The 25,540-nt window shown below is 47.3% G+C and overlaps 1 protein-coding gene across 12 annotated transcripts in view; it reads left to right on the top strand.

Annotated features, from left to right (window-relative positions):
* LOC132392796 (cytosolic purine 5'-nucleotidase-like) overlaps nt 1–25,540 on the top strand; it is a 226,290-nt gene that overhangs the window by 93,661 nt on the left and 107,089 nt on the right. For 7 of the 12 annotated variants that reach the window (XM_059967207.1, XM_059967231.1, XM_059967220.1 and 4 more), the window contains one exon: nt 8,698–8,859. The exons of 2 other annotated variants lie outside the window; for them this stretch is intronic. In XM_059967207.1, coding sequence (XP_059823190.1) covers nt 8,726–8,859 — 134 coding nt within the window. In that variant the 5' untranslated portion in view covers nt 8,698–8,725. Of the gene's footprint in view, nt 1–8,697; nt 8,860–13,998; nt 14,984–25,540 lie in introns of those variants that run through there. 3 more of the 12 variants (XM_059967251.1, XM_059967198.1, XM_059967261.1) reach the window with 3 other exon arrangements.

Consider the following 25,540-nt stretch of genomic DNA (forward strand, 5'->3'; position numbering starts at 1 on the left):
TCTGCACGGGGTACAACAGCTTGGCTTTGTAGACACAGTGTGTGTGCTTGATTGGTCTCCCATTGAAAATGTATGGCGCATCATGAAGAGGAGAATCAAAAAACGGAGACCACGGTCTGTTGAGCAGCTGGAATCTTATATCAAGCAAGAATGGACAAGATTTCCAGTTGCAAATCTACTACAATTAGTATCCTCAGTTCCAAAACGATTAAAATGTGTTATTAAAAGGAAAGGTGATGTAACACAATGGTAAACATGCTTCTGTCCCAACTTTTGTTGAGTGTGTTGTAGCCATCAAATTCTAAATTTGTGTATATTTACAAAATACAATTAAGTTGGTCAGTAAAACTATTGAAAATCTTTTCTTTGTACTTCTGTCAGTTAAATAAAGCTTCACGTGAATTAACATATCACAGATTTTTGTTTTTATTGCATTTTGGAAAATATCCCAACTTTTCTGGAAATGGGGTTTGTGGTAATAATGATAATAATAAGCAATAAATATCAAGAATGTGATATGAAGAGACCTTGAAAGTGAGTCCAGTTCAGTGACAGGGCAAGCAAAGTACAGTGAAGTTATCCCCAAATGGTTCAGGAGCCTGATGGTTAAGGAGTAATAACTGTCCCTGAGCCTGGTGGTGTGGGTCCTGAGACTTCTAATCCTTCTTCCTGATGGCAGCAGTGAAAAGGGAGGTGGGGAGCCCCTCACAATGGATGTTATTTTTCTTCAACATCACTTCAGATAGATGTGCTCAATGGTGAGGAGAGCCTTACCCATGATGGACTGGGCCGTATCCAATACCTTTTGTAGGATTTTCCATTCAAAGGCATTGATGTTTCCATACCAGGCTATGATGCAGCCAGTCAATATATTTCCCACCATATCTGTAGAAGTTTGTCAAGGTTTTACATGTCTTGCCAAATCTATGCAAACTTCCAAGAAAGTAGAGGCACCGCCACGTTTTCTTTGCAATGGCACATATGTGCTGGATGAAGGACAGATCCTCTGGAATGATAACACCAAGGGATTTAAAGTTGCTGTCCTTTCCACCTCTGAACTCCAAATGAGGACTGGCTCATGGACCTCTGGTTTCCTCCTCATGAAATCAATAATCATCTCCTTGGTCTTGCTGACAGCGAGTAAGAGGTTGTTGTTGTGGCATCACTCAGCCACATTTTCAATCTCCCCCCTATTTGTCATCACCTTTGATTCGGCCAACCGCAATACTGCTGTCAGCAAACTTAAATATGGCAAGGGAGCTATGCTTGGTATCATAAGTATAAATGTGTGTAGAGCATGGAGCCAAGCACATATCCTTGTGGTACACCGATGCTGAGGGATATCGTGGAGGAGATGTTGTTGCCAATTGAACTGAGTGGGGACTACAAGTAAGGAGATCAAAGATTCAGTTGCACAAGGAGGTATTGGGGCCTAGGACTTGAAGTTCTGAGGGGATGATAGTATTGAATGCTGAGCAGTATTCAATAATGAGCACCCTAATGCATGCATCTTCATTGCCCAGATGTCCTAGGACTGAGTGAAGAGTCAATGAAATGGCACCTATTGTGACTGTAGGCAAGTTGGAGCATTCCCAAGTTATTTCTCAGGCAGGAGTTGATATGTTTCATCACCTGTCATGCTATGCGCTGGCACCTCCAATGTTTCCTAATGATGATTGTGGCCGTGTCCTCTTGATGGCACTGAAGGAGTAGAGTGTGGAAAGTTTGAATGAACTTCAGATACATTGAATAGGCCATGGGAAACCTTGAGGACCAAGAGAAACCTGAGGGCCATGGGAAACCTGAGGGCCATGGGAAACCTTGAGGACCAAGAGAAATCTGAGGGCCATGGGAAACCTGAGGGCCATGGGAAACCTTGAGGACCAAGAGAAACCTGAGGGCCATGGGAAACCTTGAGGACCAAGAGAAACCTGAGGGCCATGGGAAACCTTGAGGACCAAGAGAAACCTGAGGGCCATGGGAAACCTGGAAAGCTTTGGTGACCTTGTGACCCAGAAGAAGCCTTGACAAATACTAGTGAAGCTCGGAGCATGGACTTGAGAAAGTAGACTCAGAACGTGTACTTGAGAATAGATAACATTCTCATCTAAAGCCAATCAATGTCAAAACACCACTGTTCACCCTCTGCTGAGTCCATTACCATGCAGGGTCCTTCTGTCAGGATGTGCGCTGGTCGATTTGGAATGCAAGTGTAGAGGAAAGTCAGCCTCCAATGGCGAGCAGAGTTTATTCATTAGAGTTTTAACAGAACATCAGTAGCTTGGCCAAGCGACTCCGAGAGATGTAACATTCTCAAAATTAAGACCCCACAATTAGCACTAAACAGGCGTCTGCTTGAATAATACAAATGATATGGAATCCCTGAGCTGAACAAAATAAACTTAACAAGTTGAAACAGAAAGCACCGCAGGAGACCGCATTACAAAGAGCGAGTTGGTTGAGAAAAAAGCACAAGGAACTCCAAACCATCTCCCGTTAAACAACGATGACCAAATCAGGTGCTCTAAAAACCTCGCAGCCCGATGCTCTCAGTTCCCAGCACAACCTTGAAGAACTCATTGCATCACCAACCTCTTAAAGCATTTCATCACACGGTGGATGTAGGTACTACTGGATGATCATCATCGAGGACGGTTACCACATTCTTCTGAGGCACCAGCCTGCTTGAAGCAGGTGGTACCTCAAAATGCTGAAGCAAGAGGTTAAAGGTATCAGTGAACACGCCAGCCAGTTGATTAGCACAGGTCTTTAGTACTCGGCCAGGTACCCGATCCGGGCCGGATGCTTTCCATATGTTCTCTCTCCTGAAAGATCCTCGCATGTCAGCCTCAGAGTCTGAAATCACAGGGTCATCGGGTGCTTTAGTTGTTTGTAAAGATGCCTCCATGTTTTGATGGTCAAAGTGAGCATAAAAGGCATTGAGCTTATCTGTGAGCGAAGCCTGCTTGTCACCTATGTTTAGACTCACCTTGTAGGAGGTGATAGCGTTCAAGCCCTGCCACTCCTGTCGAGCATCCTTCAGTGATTCAAATTTGGTCTGGACTTGAACTGGCTAATCCCTTAAACTGTTTAGCAAGTATAAAGCAGTCCTGAAGAAGGGTCTCGGCCCAAAATGTTGACTTTTTCCATAAATGATGCCTGACCTGCTGAGTTCTTCCAGTATTTTATGTGTGTTGCTCTGGATTTCCAGCATCTGCAGACTTTCTCGTGTTTATAAAGCAGTATCCTCTCTTTATCTTCTAATCTATCTGGAGTCCCCTTTCAAAAGGGTTTATAGTTGTGATAAGGATTCTTGCTCAGGCACATTGCAAAATGATTTCTGATGTTGGAACTGGCACACACTTGATGGATCAAGTGGCCTCCTTCCATGTCATATAGCCCACCCATGGGATACAAATATCTGACTGATGGACCCTGCTACATTAGTGTGAGCTCCCATAATATTACTAACTTCAAGTTCTGACATACATGCTGTATGTATATACGTATGTTTGTTCCTATGAACAGCTGAACTAGTGCTCTCTCTCTCTGCACTTTTAACAATTGTTCTTTCTTCTCAGTCTCATGTGCACATTCCATTCATTACAATATCGTGGAGTTATGTTTACCATATCGAGTGATGTTTGTGTATTTTCCAACTTATGGACAAGATCAACTGCAAAAGCAGGACCCATTCATTGACCTGGTAAGGTCTGTTGTGGAGCCAGTGGATTTAGAGATTGGGTGGGAGATGAGAACTCAATCACTGTACATTTTCATCCACCCTTTCATGTGTTCTATGTATTTAATGTTAATTTGTGTGGGCCATCTAATTTGCAGGGTAGCTGGGAATGGCTGCTGGGCTATCTTAGTAACTGTACACATCAGTCGAGATCTGATCAGAACCGTGGATTGGCCTGTGTGATAATTGAAGAAGAGTGAATACTGTGTCCAGAAACTCACTCACTTACTGTCTTCTCATAGGTGCACCACCAAATCATTGTCTGGTTGGTGAATTGCCACACCACTCATCGACAACTCGGCTTGATCAGCTTTACACATTGTACATGGCATTTGCAGCAGGGCTAGAGCTATATGTTAAATATTGACAAAGTTCTTTTATAATTCACCAGCCTTGCTTTATTTATAACAGATTTGGCTGTTATAAACAGACCCTTTATCTGGACAGTGATGTGCAACAGAGGTCATTGCTGGGTTCAGCTTTGTTTATTGACTACATTAATGATTAGGATGAGAAACAGTAGAAATGATTGATAAGTTTCTGAAGCAGATGGTCTGGTGGACAATGAAGATGGTTGTCTAAGATTACGACAGGATCTCGATCTACTGGAAAGTGCATAAAGGAATAATAGACAGAATTGAACTTGGAATGATAGAACGTGGTGCACTTTGGAAATCTAAAGCAGGGCAAGACATGCAGAGTAAATGGCAGGGCCTTGGGGAGTCTTGTAGAACAGAGAGACCAGCTGCAAATGCATTGTTCTCTGAAAGTGGCAACATAGAAAGGTGGTGAAGGAAGCATGTGATACACTTCCTACAGTATTGGATTGGGCTTTGAGTGCAAGATTTGGGACATTGTGTTACAACTGTACAAGATATTATTCTGAATGCACCTGAAATATTGTGCACAGTTCTGGTCACCATATTAGAAGAAGGATGTGATTAAACTAGAGAGGGCCTGGAAAAGATTTACAAAGGATGTTGCCTGAACTGGAAGGAAAGACTCACAAGGAGAGTCAGGATAGGCTGGGAGGGTTCCAGCTCTTCAGTGGGTTTATAATAGAGTACCACCCTCAACCGCAAAAATGGGTCATCCCTTCCTCCACCATCAACGCTGCCCTCAACCACTTTTCTTCTAATTTTGCAGACTCTCTGCTTCCACAACACTACCTGCCCCTCCGCCTATCTACGTATCATCTGTAAACCTGGCCACAAAGCCATCATTCAAATCATTGACATATAATATGAAAAGAAGTCGCCCCAATACCGACCCCTGTGGAACACCACTAATCAGCGGCAGCCAGCCAGAATATGCTCCCATTATCCGACTCACTGTCTCCTGCCAGTCAGCTAATCTTCTGTCCATGCTAGTATCTTTCCTGTAATACCTTATCCTGCTAAGCAGCCTCTTGTGTGACTCCTTGTCAAAGGCCTTTTGAAAATCCAAGTACACAACATCCACTGATTCTCCTTTCTCTATCCTGCCTGTGATTTCCTCAAAGAATTTCAACAGATTTGTTTGGCAAGATTTCCCTTAAAGAAACCTTAGCTGACTTTATTAGGGTAGTCTTTCTTTGACCAGCATGAACATATTGGGCCTAATGGCCTCCTTCTGCATTGTATATTTTCTATAATCCTTGTTCTTCCTCTTGAGTGCTAAATTCTGAGATGAATCAACAGAACAGGTAGACCTATAGGGATTCCAGATTAAGGGATGCAGGAGAAACAAAAGTGCCAAATAATTTTCTCAATTTCATTCAGAGTAAATTGGTAACTTTGTATAAGCATGGAATTTTCACTGGCTTCCCTCATCCTCCTTCATCTTTGGGACTTATTTATCTTGTGCCTTATGCATTTCCCCCAGAAACTCCAGCCATTGCAGTTCTTCTGTCATCTCTACAGGTGTCCGTTATGATCAACTTTGGCCAGTTCCTATTGCATGCCTCTGTAATTCCTTTTACTGTACAATAACACTGATACATCTGACTTTATCTTCTCCCTCTCAAACTGCAGGGTGAATTCTATCATATTATGACAACTGACTCCGAAGGCTTCCTTGACCTTAAGCTCCCCAATCAAATCTAGTTCATTACACAACACCCAGTCCAGAATTGTCTTTTCCCTGGTGGTTTCAATCTCAAGCTGCTCTAAAAAGCCATCTAACAGGTACCCTACAAATTCTCCTTCTTGGGATCCAGCACCAACCTGATTTTCCCAATCTACCTGCATATTGAAATCCCCCATGACCGTTATAACATTGCCCTTTTACATGCCTTTTCTATCTCCCATTGTAATTTACCCTTGCTACTGTTTGGAGGCCTGTGTTTAACATCCAGCAGGATCTTTTTACCCTGCAGTTTCTTAACTCTGCCCACAAGATTTCTACATCTTCTGATCTTATGTCACCTCTTTCTAAGGATCTGATTTCATTTTTTTACAAACGAATCCATCCACCCCCGCTGCCTACTTGCCTGTCCTTTTGATACAATGAGTTTCCTTGGATGTTAAGCTCCCAACTATGAGCTTCTTTCAGCCACGACTCAGTGATGCCCACAACGTCATACCTGCCAAACCCTAACTGCACTACAAGATCATCCACCTTATTCCATATACTGTGCGCATTCAAGTATAACATCTTCAGTCCTATATTTGTTACCCTTTTTGATTTTGCCCCCATGTTACAGTTCAAATCACCCGCTGACTGCAATATTGCCCTATCATCTGCCTGTCCTTCCTCACATCCTCAGCCCTGTCACTCCAGTTCCCATTTCCTCTGCCAAATTAGTTTATACCCTCCCCAACAGCTCTAACAAACCTGAGTGCAAGGATATTGGTTCCCCCCCCCCCCCGGGGTTCAAGTCTAACCCCTCCCTTTTGTACAGGTCATACCTTCCCCAGAACAGGATCCCAATGATGCAGAAATCTGAAACCCTGCCCCTGCACCAGTTCCTCAGCCTCTCATTCATCTATACTATCATCCTATTCCTGCCCTGAGTAGCACTTGTGCAGAGATTACTACCTTGGAGATCCTGCTCTTTAGCTCTTTCCCTAACTCCCTATACTCAATGTGCAGGACCTCTTCCCCTTTTCTACCCATGTCATTGGTGCCAACGTGCGCCACAATCTCTGGCTGCTCACCCTCCCTCTTGAGAACCTTCTGCAGGCTCTCGGAGACATCCTGGACCCTAGCAGCTGGAAGTTTGGACAGATACTGTACATTGACAGAAAAGATTTAGAGGGAAATGGGCAAAACTCAGGAAAGGGGATCTTGGTTGCCATGGATACTGGGTCATGCTATATGGTTCTATGACCCAGTCCTGCAGGTCACATTTCTTCAAGTACACATCCAACAATGTCAGAGGAGTTGCAGGGTGGAAAAAGGCCACTTGATCTACTGGGTCTTGACTATTTCCTTGTAAGAGAAATCTGCCTAGCCCTATTTGCCTGCTTTTTACTCCATGGCCCTGCATGTTCTTCCCTTTATTCAGATTGTTTCTGACTGCAGCAGTTGAATTTGTAAATATAGCTCAGTGTATGAACGTCTGACTTAATCAGTGAGATGCAACACTCTGTCTGTAGGGGAATCTTCCAGGAATCTTACACTTTATGAGAAGGGGAATATTTCACATTTACCTAGAAAGCCTGGTTTATTTCCCCATGACTGATCTCTCTGAGGAGTAAAACATTCCTTGCTCACTTCTGGCCGTTACTTTCAGAAATAACCCCAAATCCTTTGAATTGAGTCTAATCCTTTAATCCCCTAGCCATGCAAGCAGCTGATAAGAATTATATTCCAACAAATACCAATTGATAAACTTTTTTACTTATTTAAAGATATAGCACAGTAACAGGCCCTTCTGGCCCAACGAGCCATCGCCACCCATGTAACTAATTAACCTACTAACCCATACGTCTTTGGAATGTGGGAGGAAACTGGAGTACCCGGAGGAAACCCACATGGTCATGCAGCAAACGTAAAAACGTAAAGACAGTAGAGGAAGTGAGCCCAAGTCGCTGGTACTATAATAGTTCTTTAGAAGGAATTTAACGTCATGAAGTGCTGTTTCCACAGTGAAATCTTAATGTCCAATAGGCATTTAAAATTATTTTGGTAAAATAAAGGGCTTCATGAAAAGTAAGTTAATGGTAGAATCTTAGTATCAGGGAAACATGCAGCTCAGAAATAGGTCCTGATGACCCAACTCGTTTCTGTATGTGCTTACTCTCAAAGTGCAAGTTGAAAGTTGCACAGCCAGGGATCTGAGTAATTTGGGCATCTGATGAGATTTAAAGATTAGGGAATAAATACAGCAAAAGCTGGGAAGGAGGGTAATTTTTTTAAAAAAAGCAAATTGAATGAAAAGTCCATGGGGGAAGAGGAATAAAAAAAAAAGAAAATTGGATTTACAGAGACATAAAGATGAAAATCTGAATTTAAATTTGCCTTGCTTAGCATTAACTGTACTATATAACAATTTTTGTTGTCTTATTTTCCTGTATCAGATACTGTGCAGTGCTAAATTAAAAAGTGGATTAAGTATTTATGATAGCAAGTTGTGACATGTAAAATTTGTTTTGGACTGAGGTGGAGGAACAGAGAAAACTTAAAATGATTCATATTAAAAATAGTTGTCCTCCAGTTTGTGGGAAAACTTTGTGACATTGTGCAAGCTTTTATCCAGACTTGAGAAAGGTTCGCAGAGTAGTGATAGTACTGGGGCACTTATTTTGTCACGCAGTCATCAGCAGGTTGGGAAGGGATTGTTCGATTTACTGCAGCAGCTGCTGAAACGTGCTGAGTTCCATGTCAGGCCAAGCACACAGCTCTTCTGATAAACTGGAGGCTCTCTGCTGAGCTCGACTGATAGTGCATCAGGAGTGGCAAGCTAGAACACAATTGACCAATTTCTGTTGGAACCCTCCTAGGATAAAGATTGACTCTCCTCTTCTCCTCAGCAAGCAAGTTTGAAAGTGTGCAATAGGCATGGGGAGTGTAACAAACGAATTCTTAGATCAAAGCAACCAGTCCTCCCCTCAGGAAAATCACTTCAGCTTCCGGAGTGCTGGGGACTGCCATCATATTGATTATCGGCTACTGAAACGAGACTATCACCACAGGTAAAGATGTTCAATGTAATTCAAAGAATACAGTTTAATACAACGAGACAGTAGTTTCAAATGCTTTCGTTAAAAGTTTAAATATAAGTGCAGTGGGATATTTTGGAAAAAAATATGAAATCCTCAAAGAGAAATTGTTTTCCTTTTAAGGTCTCTTAATATTAAAACCCACAGATTCCATATTGAGTTTCAATATGCACAGTGAGCAATGTAATAGCTTCCTCAGTCATTGCAGTGCCTCAGATATTGTTACAGTTTGTTCACTTATTTATACCTGTGTTGAATTAAAACCTATGATGTTACAAGACTTTGTATTCCAAAAATAGTTTTGCTGCTACACTGTGTTAAACGGGTTTGATTTATTTTGCAATGTGCAGAGTTGTTTCGCCTGAGGGTACCACATCACTTGGCACTGAAGCTTTAAAGGGCATTTGGACTATAGTGAGTCGTTTTATGTCCCATATCTAAGGAAGGATGTGGTGGCATTGGAGAGGGTCCAAAGAAAGGTTTACGGGAATTATTCTGGATAGAAAAGGGTTAATGTAGGAGGAGCATTTGATGGCCTGTACTCATTGGGGCTTAGAAGAACGAAGGAGAGATTTCATTGAATATTAAAAGCCCTAGATCCGTGGACTTGGAGAGAATGTTTCCATTAGTGGGAGAGTCTTGGACCAGAGGGCACAGCCTCAGAATGCAAGGCTCTCCCTTTAGACAAAAATGAGAAATTTCTTTATTTCAGGGGGCGTTGAATCAGCTGGCGGTGGGGGGGCAAGTCATTAGGTATATTTAAAGCAGGGATTGATAGTTCTCTCGATTAGTAAGGGGGGGGGAAATCAAAGGTTACAGGGTGAAGGCAGGAGAATGGAGTTGAGAGGGATAATAAATCTCCCATGATCAAATGGCAGAACAAACCTGATAAGCTGAATGACTTTATTCTGTTCCTAAATCATATATTCAACGTGACACAGCTTTCCGGCTTATGTTGTACATTTTGATTCTGAGAATACTCTGCACCAAATATGGCTGGGAGAGAAAACAATCAAAGTTCAAAGTAAATTTATTATCAGAGTAGGTATATGTCACCACGTACAACCCTGAGATTCTTTTTCTGCAGTAATACTTAGTAAGTCTATAGAACAGTAACAGTAAACTGTAAACACCAGGAACTGTTAACTATAAACAAACTATGCAAATGCAGATATAAATAAATAGAAATAAATAATGAGCATGAAGTAACAATATAACAGAGTAATCAATGAACGTCATTATCCCCTTTTATCCTGATGGTTGAGGGGTAGTAACTGTTCTTGAACATAATGGAGTGAGTCCTGGGGCGCTTGTACCTTCTATTTAATGGCAGTAGTGAGAAAAGAGCATGGCCTGGGTGGTGAGGATCTTTGATGATGGATGTTGCTTTTCTACAGTAATATTTCATGTAGATGTGTTTAATGGTTGGGAGGGTTTTACCCGTGATGTACTGGGCTGAATCCGCTACCTTTTGCTGGGTTTTCCAGTCAAAGGCATTGGTGTTCCCATACCCGGCCATAATGCAGCCAACCAGCACACTTTCCACCACACATCTATAGAAGTGAGCCAAGGTTTTCGATGGCATGCTGAACCTTCACAGACCCCTGAGGAAGTAGAGGTGCTGTTGTGCTTTCTTCACAGTAATATTTATATGATGGGTCCAGGACAAGTCCTCTGAGATAGTGACACCCAGGAATTTAAAGTTACCGACCCTCTCCACTTCTCCAACTCTGATCCTCCAATGATTACTGGTTCATGGACGTCTGGTTTCCCTCTCCTGAAGTCGCCGATCAATTCCTTGGTCTTGCTGTCATTGAGTGAGAGGTTGTTGTTATTACACCACTCAGCCAAGTTTTCAATCTCTGTCCTATATATTAGAAGTTATTGAAGCAGAATTTAAATGTGTAGGCACAGTCATGTGCAAAGCGATGGTCACCTTTTTAATTGAATGATAGGAAATTAAAATTAGATTGTCTATTAGATTTTGCAGGTGATGGGGAGGAGATATGTCTCTACCGATGAAGGTGGAAGATGCTCCTTCCCTCTGCTAGCCTGCAAGTCTCCCTTGGGCAAGGTGCTTAGTCCACCCCCCCTTCCCTTCGATCAGGGTCACACGAAGCACATGGGAGCAGGTGGTGGATGGTTGTACGAGCAGTTGGTGCATATCGCAACTCCTGGTTATGCGACCACAGGCAGACAATCTCTGAAGAGTATTGATAATGGCTGGGGTCCCCTGTGTTGGAAAGAGACTGCCCAGAAGAAGGCAATGGCAAACCACTTCCCCAGAAAAATTTGCCAAGAACAGTCATTGTCATGGAAAAACCATGATCACATAATGAATGAACAATTAGACTCTGAAGTAAATGTGTACAACTTTAAAAATCATAGCCATCTTTGAAATTACTCATCAGGTACAGTATCCCAAGGAGAGCTTGGAAAGAGAAAATGCAGTCACAGTGGCAAGTGAGCTTGGGGTACAGAGAGAGTGAATGAGACTGAATGCATTGCTCTACGGAGAGCCACCTTGCACTTGGTCTCTGAATGGCCTCCAAGGAAATAAATGAAGTTTGAGAAATTGCTCCAAGGGTTTAAGAATGGTTCCAAGTGGAAACTCTTCGGGAAAGTTTCCTTGCAAATTTTTTTGGTGGTTTTTGGTACAGTTGATCTCTAAGTTAGATATAAAGCCATTCAGAGAACAGAAATTCACCAATACTCAAAAAAATATTTACTCAAAATAAATTCACCAATACTCAAACCAATACTCAAAAATTTGAGATGTGGAACAAAATCACTCCAATGGAATTTATGTTAAAAGAAGCAAATAAATAATTACAAATTTCATTTTCTTCAACTCAGATTTCTTGACACATCTTAGCATCGCAGAAAATCACAATGCATACCATTTGCTTCGAATGCAAGCCGTCCTTGCCCAGTGGGGGGGGGGGGGAGATTGCCTGTATAGTGCTAATTCACTTAATGTGAGTGATTGGTGCCTTCTTTTGAGCATGTTTCAATGTTGTCGGGTCCTTTCATGCTTAATGGTCTTACTTTAGTTTCCTAGTACAAAATTACAAAACACAGAGGAAAACCTTTTGAATATTCTTTGGATATCCTAAAGCAGTATTTCCTTTGCAGTCTAGAAAGCATTTGCAAGCAGCAAGTTTACACTATCAGCCCAGTTACTAAAGACTAAAGGTCTGATTCAATGATGATGTTTGAGGGATAAATATAATCCAGCAGACGGAAGAGCTCCCATGTGCTTTCTCAAAATACTGCTCATCTGAAGTCAACATCTGGTACAATAAGTACTTTGGAATGTTGTATCAGCAGGTTATCTTCAGATGAGAATGCTGGTTGAAATTTTGTTCACAAATCTCTGGGGTTGCATTTGTACCCATGATCTTTGAACTGGGGTGCAAGTGGTGACAACTGTGTTAAACTGAAAGCATAAGTGAGGTCCTCTGACTAGATGTCTGATTGTGTTGTCAAGGTTGCCATTTCCCTGAAACTGTGTGTTATCAGGGCCACTCCCAAACAGCTGATATTCTGGTTGATCTCCAGGGTTTTGCCTATCCCTGTCACTGTTATCAGGACAGTAATCCAGGGTCTGGCCACAACTGATTATTCGCCGTCAGCAATCCCACTATAGATTGGATTTTTGGGGATCTTTTCTGAGCAGTGCGACTGCTATCAAAGACTTTCTGACAGTTTAATTGCTCAGTGTTCCAACACCACCAAATATACAAGTTGCTGGCGGGACGGTGGATCTGTGGAGGCATAAAAACAAGAGATTCTGCTGGAAATCCCTAGCAACACGCAGAAAATGCTGGAGGAACTCGGCAGGCCAAGCATATTCTACGGAGAGGAATAAACAGTCAATGTTTCGTGCCGAGACCCTTCAGCAGGACTGGAAAAGAAGGGAGAAGAAGCCAAAATAAGGAGGTGGGGAGGAGAAGAGAAAGAGTATAAGCTGGCAGGTGATAGGTGAAAGAGGTAAAGGGCTGAAGCAGCAGGAATCTAGTAGGAGAGGACAGTGGACCATGGGAGAAGCACAGAGGAGGGGAGGTAGGCAGGTGAGAAGAGAAGGGGCAAGAGGAGAGCAAAAGCAGAGTAGGAGGAGCAGATAGAAATAGTAATATATTTCAAAGGCATGTGTGTGTCTTGGATAGAAACCTGCAGGTAGTGGTGTTCTCCTGGAGCTGAAACCCTTCTCTTCCTTGGTGATAAAGATCACAGGTTGGGGCGACGCTGTCAGAGTAGCTAGGCAAGGAACTCCAGTGCTTTCCTTGTGAAACAATTCAGCATTTGGCATCTGGGCTCGGGAAGAATGTCAAGCGGAAAGCAATTTCCAATGCAAGTGGGATATTAGAAAACCAGAGAAGGAACAAGCAAGGAAGGCCTGAAGATCCTTCATAAAATTATAGCTGGACCACAACTGGAATATTGATGCATTTCAAGGCACTAAACAATAAGGAGATTAATAGAATCAGGACTGAGAATTAATTCAATAGACAGTAAGACCATTGAAATAAGAGCAAAGTCAGATCATTTGATCATGGCTGATTTATTATCCCTTTCAACCCCGTTCTCACCCTTCACACTGTAACCTTTCGATGCCCTCTCAAAGCAAGAACCTATCAACCTCCACTTTAAATATACCCAATGACTTGGTCTCCACAGCTGACTGCAGCAATAAATTCCGCAGATTCACCACCCTCTGGCTAAAGTAATTGCTCACTCATCCCTGTTGTAAAGGGGCATCCTTCTATTCATAGAGAGCTGGATATCTGAGAGGAACAAACCTGTAGGGCTATGTGGGAAGGGTGGGGCATGGTACTTGTTGGATTACATGCACAGAACCAGTGGGCTGAATGGCTTCCTTAAGGGTTCTATCCATTTTATGATGGAAACCCACTCTAATTTCCTATAACATTTGGATTGCCAGGAGTGCATTTTGTAAGTAATTCAGTATGCTATCCTAAGTGCTAGAAACTTCAAAATGCTGAGTACTTGGATTTACAGAGGGCATTCCTTGAATTTCTAAACACGATAAAGATCAGTCAGTAGTTGGTAGGTCAACGTCCACTTCAGAGAGATAAAGATGTCATTAACTGTTTCTATTATTCAGATTCAAACAGACTTTATTAAATGGTCAGAGGTAGTAAATTTCATTGTGGGTTTGAACTGTGAAATGTGGCCAGGCAAAATTAAGTTATTGATCATAATTTTCCAAACTACTTTTAGCAACTGGAATCAAGTGAGATGTTCAATCCAATAGTACAGCATGCATTTTCAGCTCTAGTTCTTTCAAAGAAAATCCCAGTTAGCTCTATACCTTGTCTTCCCCGCTTTATTTCTCCCCTCTTCAAGCGGGGAATCTGCTTGCCTTTCAAAAGATACTTGTCAACCCACATTCACCAGCCTATCAGACAGTGCATTCCAAATCCTATCTGCTTGTTGACTTTATTGAGTGCTCTGTTAACTTAGCCAATAACTCTCAATGATTTGTGCACAAACGTCCCCCTGTTTTTGCAAGCTCAATAAAATGACACTGTTGCCATACATTATATCTTCTCCTTTTCCCCAACAAGACTTGAGATTTTCCTTATTTTGTTGAAATAACTTTTAGCCTGCATGTGTTTCCTGATCCACTACTGTGTCAATGTCTTCACTGCTTGCCGCACTTCCAGCTTTTGGGTCATTTTCACATTTCAAAATCCGGACAGAAATCCAAGTGATTTAAAAAACCCCCCTGCTCCTGCTACTAAACCCTGGGTTACACAGTAACAAGTTTCATTCTATTTCAAAAGGGAATGATTCGCAAAAACTCCATTTTCTGTGCTTTGAGAAACACAATTTATATGCTGCCCTTTAATCCCCTTTAATCCACTACCAACAACTCTGTGATCATCGATCATATAGTACGTCATCAGATGTTTCTTGAAAGTACTTTTTCTTCTAGTTGGGCTTGAGATGAAGGATGACTTTCTCCTACTTTGATCTTGTGGGTGCTGACGTGGCTGATGGGATCATTGTGGAAACCTCAGATATTTCCAGAGGCAGGGCAGGTGTGGCTGACTGGACCAGCGGCTAAAGGGTGGGTATTTAATGAGGTGGTCTGCTCCTTCTTGTACGGGTCAGAACCAGGTTTATTATCACTGACGTATGATGTGAACTTCATTGTTTTGCTGCAGCAGTACAGTGAAAAGCCATAAAATTATAATAGATTACAAAAATAAATTAAAAGTTCAAAAATAAAAGAATAACGGGGTAGTGTTCATGGGTTCATGGATCATTCAGAAATCTGATAGTGGTGGGGAAGGAGTTGTCTCTGAAACCTCCTCCCTGATGGTAGATCAAGAGAAGGGCATATCCTGGATGGTGAGGTCTCTCCTGCCCCGACCTGGATTCCAGTGATCTAGGTATTCGAAGCCCTCTCTCCTATATCAGCTCTTCAGCCACATGTTCAACTGTACTTTCTTCCTATTTCTGGCCTCATTAGCATGTGGCACAGGGGCCTCCTCGGACAGAAAATCCTACAAAGAGTGGCTCTGGCCCAGACCGTCATGGGTAAAGCCCTCCCCACCGTTGAGCTTACCTCTAGGAACCGCTGTCGCAGGAAAGCAGCATCCATCATCGGAGACCCCTAACCACCCAGGGGGTGCTCTCTTCTGGCTGCTGCCATCAGAAAGAAGGTGCAGGAGCCTCAGGACTCACATCACTTAGTTCAGGAACAGTTATTAGCCCCCAACCATCAGGCTCTTGCACCTAAGGAGGTGACTTCACTTGCCCTATCATTGCTCTTCATCTCATGTTCTTGAGAATTATTGTTTATTTATTATTATTATTATTTCTTTCCTTTAGTATTTATAGTTCATTGTCTCTTGCACGCTGGTTGAACACCCAAGTTGGTGTGGCCTTTCATTGACTCTGTTATGGGTATTATTCTATGGATTGTTGGGTATGCCCCACAAGATAATGAATATCAGGGCTGTATATGGTGATGTATATGGACTTGGATAATAAATTTATTTTGAAATTTGAAATTTAGAGGTCCTCCTTTTAAACTTACTGTTGATCTCTGAATTCCCTTTGCAGGACTTTGTCTTTCTTCCCGCATATGTTGTGATATCATCCTCCCCTTTCAGAATATGCCTAGTGCCCTGTATTCTCTCAGACATCTTTGACCCCAGCACCTGGGAGGAACACAGCAAGCTGAAGTCTCACTCAAAGGCACTGGAGTGCCTATCTGTGCCCCCGGACTATAGATTCCACTTTCACTACTTCTCAGCTTCCCCTGTTGCTCAAGAGGGCCAGTTTTGGTGTCAGTGACTTGGCTACTGCTGGTGCTTTCCTCTGAAAGGTCACTCCATCACCCGCCCAGCAACAGCATCCAAAATGGAACACAAGAGATTCTGCAGATGCTGGAAATCCAGAGCAACGCACACAAGATGCTGGGGGAGCCCTGAAGTTCAGGTAGCATCTGTCCTGATGAAGGGTATTAGTTTGAAACATCAACACTTTATTCCTTTCCACAGATGCTGCCTGACCTCCTGAGTTCCTCCAGCATTTTGCTCTATTGAGCAAAACAGTATACCTGATTGAGAAGGGAAGAGCCACAGGGAATTCCTACAGTACTTGCCTTCTCCTATTGGTTGTCACCCATCCATCGGACTGATCCTGCATTGTGACCACCTCCCTGGAATTCCCGTTTCTAACACTTTCTGCCTGATGCAACCTCTTCGGCGAGTCCAGCTATCACTCCAAGTGATGCATGCAGTTTAAAAGGAGCTGTGGCTGGATACAATTTCTGCAAGCATGGCTGTTACCTGATCCCCTCACAGGAGGAGCATCCACTCCACTGACTGCTACTTCTACCCCTAATTTACTACAAGCACAAAGGAAAAAGAGTAGCCTTCCCTTGACTTGTTGGACCTTGTCACCACCTAGCCAAAGCCTCCGTATTTGACCTCAGACTCAGCACTTCCACTTCACAAACAGCCCTATTTGCTGCCCTTTGCTATGAGCTCTTGAGAACATGATGCTGGTCATTTAAAAGCATTTAAAAGGTTTGTTGGACCAGTTCAGTGAGCAGTTCTGGGGTTGACTGAGTAAGTAAGGCAATTTTCCCAAAAGCAAGTGAAATAAATGGTATTTTGATTCAAGAGTTTCAAAGATTCAAAGCACACTTATTATGAAAGAATGTATAAATCAAACACCTCGAAATTTGTCTGCTTATAACAGGTGCAAAGCAAAAAAAAACCAAATAATCCAATCTTAAAAGGGACCAAAAGCCACCACCATTGCGCAGAGAAAGAGAGAGGAAAATAAAACACACAAACCAGCAGCATTCCGAACTGGACTGAGTCCCAGATTTGCTCCCGAAGCAGCCGTGGTAGACCCAAGCCTAGCCTCGATCCCCAGTTTTCACGCCGGCGGGGTAGAAACGCACAGCAGACAGATCAGTTCACTGCGTTTGCACCGTGGAGAAAGGAATGAACACTTGGGGGAGAGAAAGCAAGATCAGCCTGACCTTTGCCTCCATCTTCGGGCTTCCAGTCTGCCTGACCCTTGCCTCCATCTTTGGGCTTCCAGTCTGCCTGACCCTTGCCTCCATACCTGGCACTCGGGCTTCCAGTCTGCCTGACCCTTGCCTCCATCTTTGGGCTTCCAGTCTGCCTGACCCTTGCCTCCATCTTTGGGCTTCCAGTCTGCCTGACCCTTGCCTCCGTAACTGGCACTCGGGCTTCCAGTCTGCCTGACCCTTGCCTCCGTAACTGGCACTCGGGCTTCCAGTCTGCCTGACCCTTGCCATCTTTGGGCTTCCAGTCTGCCTGACCCTTGCCTCCATCTTCGGGCTTCCAGTCTGCCTGACCCTTGCCACCATACCTGGCACTTGGGCTTCCAGTCTGCCTGACCCTTGCCTCCGTAACTGGCACTCGGGCTTCCAGTCTGCCTGACCCTTGCCTCCATACCTGACACTCGGGCTTCCAGTCTGCCTGACCCTTGCCATCTTTGGGCTTCCAGTCTGCCTGACCCTTGCCACCATACCTGGCACTTGGGCTTCCAGTCTGCCTGACCCTTGCCTCCGTAACTGGCACTCGGGATTCCAGTCTGCCTGACCCTTGCCATCTTTGGGCTTCCAGTCTGCCTGACCCTTGCCTCCATACCTGACACTCGGGCTTCCAGTCTGCCTGACCCTTGCCATCTTTGGGCTTCCAGTCTGCCTGACCCTTGCCTCCATCTTTGGGCTTCCAGTTTGCCTGACCCTTGCCTCCATACCTGGCACTCGGGCTTCCAGTTTGCCTGACCCTTGCCTCCATACCTGGCACTCGGGCTTCCAGTCTGCCTGACCCTTGCCTCCATCTTCGGGCTTCCAGTCTGCCTGACCCTTGCCTCCATCTTTGGGCTTCCAGTCTGCCTGACCCTTGCCTCCGTAACTGGCACTCGGGCTTCCAGTCTGCCTGACCCCTGCCTCCATATTTGGGCTTCCAGTCTGCCTGACCCTTGCCTCCATACCTGACACTTGGGCTTCCAGTCTGCCTGACCCTTGCCTCCATCTTCGGGCTTCCAGTCTGCCTGACCCTTGCCTCCATCTTTGGGCTTCCAGTCTGCCTGACCCTTGCCTCCATACCTGACACTCGGGCTACCAGTCTGCCTGACCCTTGCCTCCATACCTGACACTCGGGCTTCCAGTCTGCCTGACCCTTGCCTCCGTAACTGGCACTCGGGCTTCCAGTTTGCCTGACCCTTGCCTCCGTAGCTGGCACTCGGGCTTCCAGTCTGCCTGACCCTTGCCATCTTTGGGCTTCCAGTCTGCCTGACCCTTGCCTCCATCTTTGGGCTTCCAGTTTGCCTGACCCTTGCCTCCATACCTGGCACTCGGGCTTCCAGTCTGCCTGACCCTTGCCTCCATCTTTGGGCTTCCAGTCTGCCTGACCCTTGCCTCCATCTTTGGGCTTCCAGTTTGCCTGACCCTTGCCTCCATACCTGGCACTCGGGCTTCCAGTCTGCCTGACCCTTGCCTCCATCTTTGGGCTTCCAGTCTGCCTGACCCTTGCCTCCATCTTTGGGCTTCCAGTCTGCCTGACCCTTGCCTCCATACCTGGCACTCGGGCTTCCAGTCTGCCTGACCCTTGCCTCCATCTTTGGGCTTCCAGTCTGCCTGACCCTTGCCTCCATACCTGGCACTCGGGCTTCCAGTCTGCCTGACCCTTGCCTCCATCTTTGGGCTTCCAGTCTGCCTGACCCTTGCCTCCATCTTTGGGCTTCCAGTCTGCCTGACCCTTGCCTCCATACCTGACACTCGGGCTTCCAGTTTGCCTGACCCTTGCCTCCATACCTGGCACTCGGGCTTCCAGTCTGCCTGACCCTTGCCTCCATACCTGGCACTCGGGCTTCCAGTCTGCCTGACTCTTGCCTCCATCTTTGGGCTTCCAGTCTGCCTGACCCTTGCCTCCATACCTGACACTCGGGCTTCCAGTCTGCCTGATCCTTGCCTCCATACCTGACACTCGGGCTTCCAGTCTGCCTGACCCTTGCCTCCATACCTGACACTCGGGCTTCCAGTCTGCCTGATCCTTGCCTCCATCTTTGGGCTTCCAGTCTGCCTGACCCTTGCCTCCATCTTTGGGCTTCCAGTTTGCCTGACCCTTGCCTCCATACCTGGCACTCGGGCTTCCAGTCTGCCTGATCCTTGCCTCCATCTTTGGGCTTCCAGTCTGCCTGACCCCTGCCTCCATACCTGGCACTCGGGCTTCCAGTCTGCCTGACCCTTGCCTCCGTAACTGGCACTCGGGCTTCCAGTCTGCCTGACCCTTGCCTCCATCTTTGGGCTTCCAGTCTGCCTGACCCTTGCCTCCATACCTGGCACTCGGGCTTCCAGTCTGCCTGACCCTTGCCTCCATCTTTGGGCTTCCAGTCTGCCTGACCCTTGCCTCCATCTTTGGGCTTCCAGTCTGCCTGACCCTTGCCATCTTTGGGCTTCCAGTCTGCCTGACCCTTGCCTCCATACCTGACACTCGGGCTTCCAGTCTGCCTGACCCTTGCCTCCGTAACTGGCACTCGGGCTTCCAGTCTGCCTGACCCTTGCCTCCATCTTTGGGCTTCCAGTCTGCCTGATCCTTGCCATCTTTGGGCTTCCAGTCTGCCTGACCCTTGCCATCTTTGGGCTTCCAGTCTGCCTGACCCTTGCCTCCATACCTGACACTCGCGCTTCCAGTCTGCCTGACCCTTGCCTCCATACCTGACACTCGGGCTTCCAGTCTGCCTGACCCTTGCCTCCGTAACTGGCACTCGGGCTTCCAGTCTGCCTGACCCTTGCCATCTTTGGGCTTCCAGTCTGCCTGACCCTTGCCTCCATCTTTGGGCTTCCAGTCTGCCTGACCCTTGCCTCCATCTTTGGGCTTCCAGTCTGCCTGACCCTTGCCTCCATACCTGGCACTCGGGCTTCCAGTCTGCCTGACCCTTGCCTCCATCTTCGGGCTTCCAGTCTTCCTGACCCTTGCCTCCATCTTTGGGCTTCCAGTTTGCCTGACCCTTGCCTCCATACCTGGCACTCGGGCTTCCAGTCTGCCTGACCCTTGCCTCCATCTTTGGGCTTCCAGTCTGCCTGACCCTTGCCTCCATCTTTGGGCTTCCAGTTTGCCTGACCCTTGCCTCCATACCTGGCACTCGGGCTTCCAGTCTGCCTGACCCTTGCCTCCATACCTGGCACTCGGGCTTCCAGTCTGCCTGATCCTTGCCTCCATCTTTGAGCTTCCAGTTTGCCTGACCCTTGCCTCCATACCTGGCACTCGGGCTTCCAGTCTGCCTGATCCTTGCCTCCATCTTCGGGCTTCCAGTCTGCCTGACCCTTGCCTCCATACCTGGCACTCGGGCTTCCAGTCTGCCTGATCCTTACCTCCATCTTTGGGCTTCCAGTTTGCCTGACCCTTGCCTCCATACCTGGCACTCGGGCTTCCAGTATGCCTGATCCTTGCCTCCATCTTTGGGCTTCCAGTCTGCATGACCCTTGCCTCCATCTTCGGGCTTCCAGTCTGCCTGACCCTTGCCTCCATCTTTGGGCTTCCAGTCTGCCTGACCCTTGCCTCCATACCTGACACTCGGGCTTCCAGTCTGCCTGACCCTTGCCTCCATCTTTGGGCTTCCAGTCTGCCTGACCCTTGCCTCCATACCTGGCACTCGGGCTTCCAGTCTGCCTGACCCTTGCCTCGGTAACTGGCACTCGGGCTTCCAGTCTGCCTGACCCTTGCCTCCATCTTTGGGCTTCCAGTCTGCCTGACCCTTGCCTCCATACCTGACACTCGGGCTTCCAGTCTGCCTGACCCTTGCCTCCATCTTTGGGCTTCCAGTCTGCCTGACCCTTGCCTCCATACCTGGCACTCAGGCTTCCAGTCTGCCTGACCCTTGCCTCCATACCTGACACTCGGGCTTCCAGTCTGCCTGACCCTTGCCTCCATCTTTGGGCTTCCAGTTTGCCTGACCCTTGCCTCCATACCTGGCACTCGGGCTTCCAGTCTGCCTGACCCTTGCCTCCATCTTTGGGCTTCCAGTCTGCCTGACCCTTGCCTCCATCTTTGGGCTTCCAGTCTGCCTGACCCTTGCCTCCATACCTGGCACTCGGGCTTCCAGTCTGCCTGACCCTTGCCTCCATCTTTGGGCTTCCAGTCTGCCTGACCCTTGCCTCCATCTTTGGGCTTCCAGTCTGCCTGACCCTTGCCTCCATACCTGACACTCGGGCTTCCAGTTTGCCTGACCCTTGCCTCCATACCTGGCACTCGGGCTTCCAGTCTGCCTGACCCTTGCCTCCATACCTGGCACTCGGGCTTCCAGTCTGCCTGACCCTTGCCTCCATCTTTGGGCTTCCAGTCTGCCTGACCCTTGCCTCCATCTTTGGGCTTCCAGTCTGCCTGACCCTTGCCTCCATACCTGGCACTCGGGCTTCCAGTCTGCCTGACCCTTGCCTCCATCTTTGGGCTTCCAGTCTGCCTGACCCTTGCCTCCATACCTGACACTCGGGCTTCCAGTTTGCCTGACCCTTGCCTCCATACCTGACACTCAGGCTTCCAGTCTGCCTGATCCTTGCCTCCATCTTTGGGCTTCCAGTCTGCCTGACCCTTGCCTCCATACCTGGCACTCGGGCTTCCAGTCTGCCTGACCCTTGCCTCCGTAACTGGCACTCGGGCTTCCAGTCTGCCTGACCCTTGCCTCCATCTTTGGGCTTCCAGTCTGCCTGACCCTTGCCTCCATCTTTGGGCTTCCAGTCTGCCTGACCCTTGCCTCCATACCTGGCACTCGGGCTTCCAGTCTGCCTGACCCTTGCCTCCATACCTGGCACTCGGGCTTCCAGTCTGCCTGACCCTTGCCTCCATCTTTGGGCTTCCAGTCTGCCTGACCCTTGCCTCCGTAACTGGCACTCGGGCTTCCAGTCTGCCTGACCCTTGCCTCCATACCTGGCACTCGGGCTTCCAGTCTGCCTGACCCTTGCGTCCATCTTTGGGCTTCCAGTCTGCCTGACCCTTGCCTCCATCTTTGGGCTTCCAGTCTGCCTGACCCTTGCCTCCATCTTTGAGCTTCCAGTCTGCCGGACCCTTGCCTCCATACCTGGCACTCGGGCTTCCAGTCTGCCTGACCCTTGCCTCCGTAACTGGCACTCGGGCTTCCAGTCTGCCTGACCCTTGCCTCCATACCTGACACTCGGACTTCCAGTCTGCCTGACCCTTGCCTCCATCTTTGGGCTTCCAGTCTGCCTGAACCTTGCCTCCATCTTCGGGCTTCCAGCCTGCCTGACCCTTGCCACCATACCTGGCACTTGGGCTTCCAGTCTGCCTGATCCTTGCCTCCATCTTCGGGCTTCCAGTCTGCCTGACCCTTGCCTCCATACCTGGCACTCGGGCTTCCAGTTTGCCTGACCCTTGCCTCTGTAACTGGCACTCGGGCTTCCAGTCTGCCTGACCCTTGCCTCCATCTTTGGGCTTCCAGTCTGCCTGATCCTTGCCATCTTTGGGCTTCCAGTCTGCCTGACCCTTGCCTCCATCTTTGGGCTTCCAGTCTGCCTGACCCTTGCCTCCATCTTTGGGCTTCCAGTCTGCCTGACCCTTGCCTCCATCTTTGGGCTTCCAGTCTGCCTGACCCTTGCCATCTTTGGGCTTCCAGTCTGCCTGACCCTTGCCTCCATCTTTGGGCTTCCAGTCTGCCTGACCCTTGCCTCCATCTTTGGGCTTCCAGTCTGCCTGACCCTTGCCTCCGTAACTGGCACTCGGGCTTCCAGTCTGCCTGACCCTTGCCTCCATACCTGGCACTCGGGCTTCCAGTCTGCCTGACCCTTGCGTCCATCTTTGGGCTTCCAGTCTGCCTGACCCTTGCCTCCATCTTTGGGCTTCCAGTCTGCCTGACCCTTGCCTCCATCTTTGAGCTTCCAGTCTGCCGGACCCTTGCCTCCATACCTGGCACTCGGGCTTCCAGTCTGCCTGACCCTTGCCTCCGTAACTGGCACTCGGGCTTCCAGTCTGCCTGACCCTTGCCTCCATACCTGACACTCGGACTTCCAGTCTGCCTGACCCTTGCCTCCATCTTTGGGCTTCCAGTCTGCCTGAACCTTGCCTCCATCTTCGGGCTTCCAGCCTGCCTGACCCTTGCCACCATACCTGGCACTTGGGCTTCCAGTCTGCCTGATCCTTGCCTCCATCTTCGGGCTTCCAGTCTGCCTGACCCTTGCCTCCATACCTGGCACTCGGGCTTCCAGTTTGCCTGACCCTTGCCTCTGTAACTGGCACTCGGGCTTCCAGTCTGCCTGACCCTTGCCTCCATCTTTGGGCTTCCAGTCTGCCTGATCCTTGCCATCTTTGGGCTTCCAGTCTGCCTGACCCTTGCCTCCATCTTTGGGCTTCCAGTCTGCCTGACCCTTGCCTCCATCTTTGGGCTTCCAGTCTGCCTGACCCTTGCCATCTTTGGGCTTCCAGTCTGCCTGACCCTTGCCTCCATACCTGACACTCGGGCTTCCAGTCTGCCTGACCCTTGCCTCCATCTTCGGGATTCCAGTCTGCCTGACCCTTGCCTCCATCTTCGGGCTTCCAGTCTGCCTGACCCTTGCCTCCATACCTGGCACTCGGGCTTCCAGTCTGCCTGACCCTTGCCTCCGTAACTGGCACTCGGGCTTCCAGTCTGCCTGACCCTTGCCTCTGTAACTGGCACTCGGGCTTCCAGTCTGCCTGACCCTTGCCTCCATCTTTGGGCTTCCAGTCTGCCTGACCCTTGCCTCCATCTTTGGGCTTCCAGTCTGCCTGACCCTTGCCTCCATCTTCGGGCTTCCAGTCTGCCTGACCCTTGCCTCCATACCTGGCACTCGGGCTTCCAGTCTGCCTGACCCTTGCCTCCGTAACTGGCACGCGGGCTTCCAGTCTGCCTGACCCTTGCCTCCATACCTGGCACTCGGGCTTCCAGTCTGCCTGACCCTTGCCTCCATCTTCGGGCTTCCAGTCTGCCTGACCCTTGCCTCCGTACCTGACAGTCGGGCTTGCAGTCTGCTGGCGATAAAATTTGGATTTTGGATATGGTTTTGAATATTCTAAATTATCATGATAATTATTTATCCAGATTATTTAATCACAGTACTGTAGGTGGAATTTGTACCTTTGGTTGGATTCATCTGGATTAGGATCATTAGGATTATGATTTTGATTATGACTGGTGCGTGGAATGGTTAAGGCTGAACAGTCATCTTCTTCTTTGGCTGTCCATCGATTTCAGTGTTGACTGAGGCCTGGACAAGGTTGTATGGAAGACCAGCAAGTTGCCCATGCTGCAAGTCTCCCCTCTCCATGCCATCGATGTTGTCCAAGGGAAGGGAACTAGACTGATACAGCTTGGCACCGGTGTCGTCGCAGAGCAATGCATGGTTAAGTGCCTTGCTCAAGGACACACACACACAGCCTCAGCTGAGGCTCAAACTAGCGACCTTCTGATCACTAGACCAACGCCTTAGCCGCTTTGCCACGTGCCAACACATAACAGTCATAAGACTTTTGATAATGGCAGGGAGAAGGGTACTGAGTCCAGTATAGATGGAAACCATAGTACAAGGCTGAAGCTAGTACATAAAGTGAAACAAGATTAATATTGGTATGTGCAGTGCTCATACTGTACCTTAAACTGGTTTGTATGATGTCATAGCATGACTAGAATGCGACTGGGACCACACGAGTCTTGTAGTGGGGTGGATGAAATTATTTTTCTCCAGTCCTGAAGAAGGGTCTCGTCATGAAACATTGACTGTTTATTCATTTTCATAGATGCTGTCTGAGCTGTTGTGTTCCTGCAGCGTTTTGTGCACCTTGCTTTGGATTTCTAGCATCTGCAGAATCTCTTGTGTTAACTATTTTTCTCCCAGTCTAGATTCTCTACCAGTAGCAATTCCAACTCCCCATTCATTTCATCTTCCCTTATTCACCAATACAACATGAAAGCCAAGAGAATTTCTCTTAAGTTACAACAAGCTAATTTATAGAACCAATGCTGAATGGCCTTCTATGATATTTTATCTGATATTGACACATCTTTGTTCAAAGATGCTATACTCTTAAGAACTCTTCTGTAAATACTGTCAGTGGACTTGACTTACTTTTTGTGCCCATTTGAGAATTGCATCTTTTTC

This window comes from Hypanus sabinus, chromosome 1 (assembly GCF_030144855.1).
Source record: "Hypanus sabinus isolate sHypSab1 chromosome 1, sHypSab1.hap1, whole genome shotgun sequence".
NCBI classification, from domain to species: domain Eukaryota; kingdom Metazoa; phylum Chordata; class Chondrichthyes; order Myliobatiformes; family Dasyatidae; genus Hypanus; species Hypanus sabinus.